The sequence below is a fragment of the Cottoperca gobio genome, chromosome 21 (genome assembly GCF_900634415.1).
Source record: "Cottoperca gobio chromosome 21, fCotGob3.1, whole genome shotgun sequence".
Classification (NCBI taxonomy): Eukaryota; Metazoa; Chordata; class Actinopteri; order Perciformes; family Bovichtidae; genus Cottoperca; species Cottoperca gobio.
The window spans coordinates 1,682,969-1,692,036 of NC_041375.1; the positions used below are offsets into that span (position 1 = coordinate 1,682,969).

The 9,068-nt window shown below is 41.4% G+C and overlaps 1 protein-coding gene across 1 annotated transcript; it reads right to left on the reverse strand.

Moving 5' to 3' along the window:
* Nucleotides 1–1,240, reverse strand: LOC115026468 (trace amine-associated receptor 13c-like). Its single transcript, XM_029459310.1, is given in 3 exon segments — nt 1–210; nt 212–821; nt 1,071–1,240. Coding segments are annotated over 3 exon segments (990 nt in total).
* Between the last annotated feature and the right edge of the window lie 7,828 nt (nt 1,241–9,068).

Sequence of the window (9,068 nt, forward strand, 5' to 3'; positions counted from 1 at the left end):
CTACAGTATTTTAGCATCACAAGAGTCAGGCCGAAGTATCTTAAAGGTAACAATGAGTTTGATAGATTTTCTAAACCAGGGGTAAAAGAAGGTATAGATCACTGGGTTTAGACAAGAGTTAAAATACAGCAGCCAGACTGCAACAAGTGGGGATGAACTACTGACTTCAATATCCTCACCTTTCAGTGATGGAGAGTAATACGGAAAAAAAACACATTAGAAACACAACTACAACAATACCTAGAGTCCTGGCTGCTTTCATCTCAGATTTCTTAGCAGTTCCACCAACTGAACGCTGGAGTGTAACAGCTGCAATATGAGAGCGCATGGCTCGAGCCTGAGACACAGCCACCATAAACACTCTCATATACAGAACTATGATGACAGTAACGGGGTCAATAAAGGTAAAGACTAAGTCAACAGCTCCTGTGATATAGGTAAGGACAAATACACACTCTCCATAGCAGGAATTATATGAATCAGGTTGTCTCAGAAAGTCCTTTACAATTAGAACATTATAGAGAAAAGAACAAATCCAACACAGACAAACACAGACTTTTGTTCTGTTCAGAGTAACTCTGGTGGTGTAACGTAGAGGGTCACAAATAGCCAAATAACGATCAATTGATATGAGCACCATGTTTCCAACTGAAGAAGATGTAATGACAAAATCTGCAACATAATACAGAGCACACATTAGGTCACCCAGGAACCAGCAAGCATCTGTTGAAAGGATTCCAACAGGCATCAGCAGGAGGCCCACGAAGAAGTCTGAGACAGCCAGGGAGAGGATGAGGAGGTTGGTGGGGGTGTGGAGCTGCCTGGAGAGGAAGAATATCATCACGTATGAGGTTATCATCAATAGTAGCTTGTTAGTAACAGCAGTAGAACAAAGGACATTCTTATTGTCATGAAATTATTCAAAATGTTATGTCACACAACATCATGTTTGAATACTTAATATTTCAAAAGAGAATTAATATTAACTAAAACATTCATATGTAAAAGAAGACATGTAGGCCTAATTATTTTAAACATCTAAATATATAATCTTAATTGTGTGTCTCTGCCTGAAGTGGGAGATAGAGATGATGACCAGCAGGTTGAGAGCTACAGTGGGCAGAGAGATGAAGGACAACAGGGTGTAAGTGAGCATGGTATGTAACTGAGATGGCATGGGTTTCCTGCAGGAATTGTTGAGTTGTGGAAAGCAGAGTTCAGCTCCTTCTGAAGTCTCCATCTGCAGAGGGAGGTGGTGAGAAGCTGCTGTGTTCTGGCAAAGCTCTCTGTTATACAGCTGATTTATCTCTTCTCGTCTCTCATGCCAGACTACTGCTATGTTCTTCTCCAGCAAAGACTGAAGTCCCTCCTCTGTACTTTGTTTTCTGTAGTTACTAAGACAATGTCAGCCGTGTGTCGGCCGTGTCTGAAAACAGTGTGACCCTAGAGGTGTTGACCCCACGGCATCATGATTCTGATAGTGAACGTGGTTCATGAAGGTTTGAAAATATAAACTTACACGTTGTTTCTTCAGCCATTACACCTTTTGAATTTACTTCTGTGACTCAATTACAACAGTGTAGGAAAGATTGGTGACTCCAACCCTACATTATTACAGAATATTATGATATCTTTAATAGGACAGACCAACAGGAACTGAATGAAGAATATTAAACTACAAAACATTTACAACCCCATCCTCCGTGTTTTAGAAGCATCACACATTCCTGATCATGATCTGTAATGTAATCATAGATAAGGAAAAAACACACAAAGACATACACAAGTTGAAACAAATAAATATTTGAAGGCAAAATACAATTAATTTTATTGACCTTTCACGCTGAGCTAACATGTTATAATAATAGGAAGTTTTTCTGAATGTTGAGTTTGATACAGGAAATGAGGGTTTGCGGAGGTGTCACCTCTCTTCCCGCTCCTTACTCCTGTTGCTCACACCGTGACGAAACATATCCGTACTGTCCTGCATTAGTTCGATGCTCTGTGTTTAGTGTCCTGTAAGTCTGTAACTTGTATGGTGCTGTTGCCATTTGATCAGGTCTCTCTTGAAAATGAGACCCTGTTTCTTAATGAGTTTTCTTTACCTGTATAAATAAAGGCTAAAAAATCAATAAAAATAAATGCTATTTCACTCATTTGTGTATAAAGGTATACATATGCATATATATATATATATATATATATATATATATATATATATATATATATATATATATATAGGTATATTAGTTTGTCATAGGAACACAGGTTGGCATCAATGTCCAAAATGCCAAGGTCCTAACTCAACCTGCTCCAACTTCACATCTGTTGATCAAAACCGGCAGGTGTAACAATACATTTTCATGTCATTCATCATTTAATAAACATTTATCTTACTTTTTAATAGTTTAGTTTTATAGTTATTAGTACAATAAACAGATCATTTATAAAGAACTTGATCCCGTAATTTGTGTGTGTATGAAATGTCACTTCAATGTACACCGGGCCAGAACTCTGTAGAAGCCTTCAAACTATAAGTCTACATTAATTATGGCTATCAATTGTTCCTTTAGATGGGTGGTTGTGGAGGTTGTGTCCACAGCCAGGTAAAAAATACAGAAGGAGAGAAGGGATGGGGAAAACAAACAGTTTATTGTCCAACAGACACTGCGAAACAAATGCTTCTCAGCAGTACAGTACAGTACAGGTCATTTAGCAGACGCTCTTATCCAGAGTGACTTACAGTGAACTAACTACAGGAACAGTCTCCCTGGATCAACTCAGGGTTAAGTACCTTGCTCAGGGGTACAATGGTACAGCCCTGGTATTGAACTTACGACCTTTTGGTTTGGAAGGCGTATCACCTCCCGCCACCAGCACTGGGCCGGGCGCACTCTGCCAATCTTCCAAGATCGGCCGAGGTCGGGCGTGTTCAGGGTGGTATGGCCGTAACCCGCTCTCATCGACCCTCCAGAGCCCAGTCTACTGCAAGAGACCAGAACCAGGTTACCAGCAGCATTGTGTTTCTGATGACTTGATTCTGTCCAGCTGTCTGATCCCAAGCTGAGCCACTCCCACTCTTCGCCTGACTCATTTCAAAGTTGGCATCCTTCATACAGTGGAGCCACTGAAGCAGAGCATGGTCCAACTAGAGGGTGAAGGCACGTCGCAGAAGATAATGACGCAAGGTGCCGCACCTGCCTGCCACCTAAATGGTACCCCAGATACCGTACCTCCCTTCGCCCAACCGCACACTTCTTCGGGTTAGCCATGAGCCAGGCTCTCCTTTGGGACTCTAACACTGCCCCCAACTGCTGCACATGCTTCCTCCACGTCTCGCTGTGGATGATGACATCATCTAGGTAGGCCGCAGCGTGTGCAGAATGGGGACGCAGCACCCGGTCCATGAGCCGCTCGAACGTGGCTGGGATTCCAAATAACTCGAATGGAAGCATCACAGATTGGTACAATCTGTACGGAGTGGAAAGGGCTGTTTTTTTCCTTGGACTCTGGAGACAGAGGAATCTGCCAGTAGCCCTTGGTTAAATCCAGTGTCGTGTAAAAACTAACCGTGCCCAGCCGATCCAGCAGTTAGTCGACCCAGGGCATCGGGTAGGGATCGAATTTGGACACCTCATTCACCCTGCGATAGTCCACACAGAACCACACTGACCCATCGGGTTTGCACCAGCATGCCGGGGAAGAAACAGCCGCTGTTGGACTCTTCTATTACCCCCATCTCTAGCATGGCCAGAAGCTCCGGCTGAACAATTTTCTTCTTGCATTCAGGTAGCCGATAGGGCCGTGACCACACCAAGGCCTGCAGAACAAACAAAGGAAAGACAACAAATATGGCAGATTCAAACATTGTCGCCAGCACCTCTGCCATTTACCTGTATTCTCTGAACAAAAAATGTAGGCGTGAATTTTGAACATCTTTGTTCTATCTAAACACATGTATTGAGACCAGAAGCTAAGAACTATATTTAAAGCAAATCGTAAAATATATTGTACGTGATCTGTGCAGGATAATAGTGTCGGGTTAGAAAAGGGGGTTAGTTTTACATGCAAGGCCTTGTGTCTGCGTGAAGCAATACCAACATCAACTTAGCAGGGAGGTTGACAGAAGTTAAAGCTAAAGCTTGGAAGCTGTGATAGGCCGAGTTAACAGTCAGTCCACAGATGGTTACTTAACCTTCTGGTGATTCTGTGGGTTGTGGAAGATCCAGGCTGAATAATGTTATGGTTCCAGTGTCTTTATCTGTGAACCTGACACAGGCCTGGGTGCAGGCCGAAGGAAATTGGTTGTTCCATTGTTCTCCTTGCATTTTGCCTCTTTGCGTATGAAGCGTTGCTTCATTTGCGTTGCTTAATTTGCGTTGCTTCATTTGCGTTGTGGTATTCAAAGCATTTAAGCATGTTTATTGCTGTCTTGGCATTAGCTTTGTATCTGGTGTGAACGCACCATCAAGATTAAACTGACTCAAAGTGTACATAATAGTAGTAATAATAATAACAAGTCATAACAGACAAAAAACTGAGTACTGGTAAGGTATTCCATTTTAACACAACTAGATGATGGACATTTACATTTCACTAATGTAATGTTAGCCCAAAAGACACACAATGAACATTAAATCAACTCTAATAATGACCTGTTTTGATTGGTTGACTTCATTATTCATCATCTTAATCAGGTAGTTCTGAAACTGTGTACAGCACATGTACTGACTTCTCCACAGGTGAGCCCTAACAGGGGAATATCACACAATCTCTCACTAATCAGACCATAGCCAACAAAATCCCTCCAGTGTACCTTAACTAAAATAATACACTAAAGATTTATTCTATTTGACCTGTAAATGTTGGAGGACAACCAAAAAGTGAAACATTGAGAACCACTCTGGAGTGTTTTTGGAACAAATCCGTTCCACAATAAAGTTAACAAGAAACTACAGCCAAACTTGGAACAATGTAAAGATTCAAGTGGCTGACCTGCACATACGGAACGCAAAGGAACAAGTCTCATGCTTTGTTTAGGTTAATCTGTTAATTGACAGGTATGTCAGGTTTCAATGCGAGTCTATATTTAGCAGGTAAACCGTTTTTTGTCAAGTCCTCCACTTCGGCCTAGCCTGCAGTTTCTCCTCCCTCCCCCTGTGTGTGTGTGTGTGTGTGTGTGTGTGTGTGTGTGTGCGTGTGCGTGAGCGTGAGTGTGTGTGTGTGCGTGTGTTTGTGTGCGTGTGTGTCTGTGTGTGTGCGTGTGTGTGTGTGTGTGTGTGTGTGTGTGTGTGTGTGTGTGTGTGTGTGTGCGTAAGCATGAGTGTGTGTGTGTGCGTGTGCGTGTGATTACAGGAGTGGAGACAGGTGTGCAGGAGCCAGGCTAACAGCTGCCAACAATCCAATATACTCTGCTATGATGCTCCGGTCCTGACTCCTCTACATTGCCAGATCGTAGACTCTGTATCCACATTCAGTCAAGTTCTAGCTCCCTGGTTTACCGTTAACTAAGTAACTTCATTTGTGATGTTACTGTTAATGGCTGACTCTTAGTTTAAGAAGTGTTCACATACAAAATGGCTGGATTACGTGCCTGGAACAACTTCACCTGATGTCTGCTAATGTGTATGGGTCAAAGTCTTCAGTCATATATTAAAATGGCATACAAGTTCCTACATTGATATTCTAATGTGGAGATAAACACATTCAAATTACATCTAGAAGTTGGGACTTTAACCTCACAGTTTCTTATAAAATCCACCGTGCTCGAGTACACAGAACAGATACAAAACAATGTGTCATGGTACCTTTTGTATTAGATGGTCAACTTTGTGATCTTATCATTAAATCTACGGCCGTATGTCCTGGACTCAGGTTAAGAGAGGAGCAGCGCTGTCAACTGACCTTCACCTGGTGATGAGTTGGATCAGGTGGTGAATGAAACAGTTGGAGGAACTTGGTAAAACCAGAAGTGTCAGAGGTTGAACTGGGAATGTTTGAGGGAGGCCTCTGTCTTTGAAGTCTTTAACTCCGACGACAAAATTCTCATGCATGTTGGCGCAAGTTGGGGACATGGAAAAGAAATGTGGCATGTTGAAAACTTGCACTGTGGAGGCAGTTCCTGGGAGTTCTGGTCAGAACGTCATTGAAGCCGACCTGACAACTTGCTTGGTTGGCCCAGGGGTCTTCTGAAACAGAGAAGAGAGACAGGAAGGGGTCTGGGAAGGACACAGAGATGGACTTTCTTTTGGCCTCAATGATATTGTCAGGCAGTGGAAGCAACACTTTAATGAAACTCCTAAACACCACCAACATATCGTCTGTGGAGAACGCAGAGTTGGAAGATTCTTGGGAAGCTTCACCCAAAGCCCCATATCACAGCACCAGGTGGGGATGAGATTTGTTCTGAAATGTTGAAGGTTCTGGACTTTGTTGTTTCTGGCGGACATGTCTCATCAGTGTTTCGTAGAGGTCAGCGACAGAGGGTGGGCTCCAAGTATCGGGGTATCACACTGCTTAACTTCCCTGGGAAAGCTTATGCCATGGTACTCGAAAGGAAGATCCGGCCGATTGTCGAACCTCTACTTGCTTGTAGAGCTTTGACTTTGTTGAGGGATGTTGTGCCCTTTGTGTGAAGTATCCTGATGGCTCCTTGCACACAGTACAACCAGCTCCTTCTCAATATATCATGAACTTGGTCTTGTTTAGGTGGACAAGACAAATAATTCCTAACTTTTCTCAAGAATCTCACACATAATAATAATTTGTATCCTACAATATGCTTTTCTATCCATCTCTCTCTCTTTCACACACACACACACACACACACACACACACACACACACACACACACACACACACACACACACACACACACAGACACACACACACACACTCACACACACACACACACACACACACACACACACACACACACACACACACACACTTTCTACCTGACTAATGATGCCCATTAGAAAGGATTTGTGTCAAACACAACAAACATCCACGTATAGTTATTGCTCTCTTGTGAATTTCTCTCGTTAAGGATTCACACCTTTTTGTATTCTTTGCAAACTCTAATCTCAGAGGGATAATTCCAATCAGAGGTGTAAAGAGAAGCCTCCATTATCCAATGTAAACATATGATGTAAAGTCCACACATCAACACATGATGCAACATAGTTCTTTGTAAGTTCTTCTATAGTTTGAAACTAGTCATTTTCTAAATCAGGTTGCATCACTTAAACTTAAGAAATGTCTGATAGTAAAGACTTTAGTAATGTGTAAATCAGTTACTACATCTGTAACGTTGTCCAGTGAAGAACACATAGCTCTGTGAACAGTCAATGTAGCATCACAAGCTAGCATGACATTACATTTTTAGAGACGCAAAATATCATCAAGATATCTTTTATAAATGTAGATATTACTTTGATTTATTAATGTCTGTGTGCTCCAGTTGTCAGAGTTATGTTCACACACACCACAACTGATTTAATTCCCTTAAAAGCTGTTCAAGTGTCATTCAAAGAGTCATTCTTCTGTGAACTTGGCTGACAAGGCTTTGATTGACTTTAACTTCATGCTGTAATTATCAATAAATGCAGTTTGAGGTACTTTAATGAAAAATCATTAAAAGGAAATATGCATAAACAAGTAGAATATGGAACTGTGGCCATGTGTGTGCACCTGCTATATTTACATTTGTATGTTTAAGTTTGACAGCTGGAAGGTTTCCTTTCAAATAAATGACATGAGATGCGTTTGTTTTGTTTCTGGCAGCTCCACACCCTCACTCACATGTTTGCAATATCACCAGTCCACCTTCAGACAGTGATTACAGGATGCTTTTGTTCTAGTTCATTGTCTCACAACATCCCTGTGAACGGGAGAAGAGTTATCTGTGTTCGTCTATATTGGGACTAATTCCTGCTGCAGACATTGATGATTGTTAGTACAGCTCAGTAGCTGTCGACCTACGTATGTCTCAATAAAAACTGTACCTGACTAAAATGTCTAAAATGAGACTAAGGTCAGCGTCTATCCAGAATATGTTATTCTATTTTATCCAAATAATTTGATCTTTACAGTGTGGGATCTACTGTATGTGCATTTATAATATCTGTGAGACTGACACTGTCTCCCTCTGCTGTCCGTTGTCAGTGTCATATCTACAATGTAACCTGCTGAAATGTCTTTTGTTCAGTTGTCAGATCATCAAAGTTTCAATGCTGTTTTCTGTCTGCCTGTTACCTGCCTGCTGATAAATACCTTTTATGTTGCTAAGAAACACAATGAATGTACTGTACTCTATTACTAATCTTACACTAAGCTCCCAAAGCAAAAGTATCCACTGTCACTGAGCTAAAACACTCAACTATTGACATGAAGTGGGACTGCCACAGTGGGAACTAATGTTTCAGATTATACTGACACTACATGAATGCTGCACAAAAGCCCTGACACAAAGTCAACACAAGTGAAAAACAATTAGTTCATCAGCTGTTGCGGAAGGCTTTGTTAAGTCTTCATACAAATTACTAGTGAAGTCTATAATACTGAAATAAACGTTATTGAGAGAACAATTGTCTTTGGAGTATTTATTCTCTGCTTAAAAAAGGTTCAATCATCATACAGAATGTAAGCCAGTCTGGGTGAGGAGACAAACTGTGTATCTGTGTTCATGCATTTTAAAAGACAGTGAGTAGAGAGGGGAGATGTGGAAGAGTCACACAGCTGTCAGCACTTGATACAAAACAGAAACAACGCGCAATGTAGTTGTGCGTGTATAAATCATATTACTGAAACTGCACTAATGCAAACAAAACCTACTCCCAAAATGAGTTGTTATACAGTTTAGAACCTTCTGCTAGCACAGTGGAAATATAACTGAAACAAACTTATCTACAATGTATACATATTAGAGCACAAAAGGCATATCGTGAAATTGACTATTTTACAGCCCTGTGACAAACTGACAAACAAACCGAGCTGAAAACTATGTTTTCAGCTCGGTTTGTCACCTTTGCCAGAACTCAGCAGCTTCTCACCACCTCCCTCTGCAG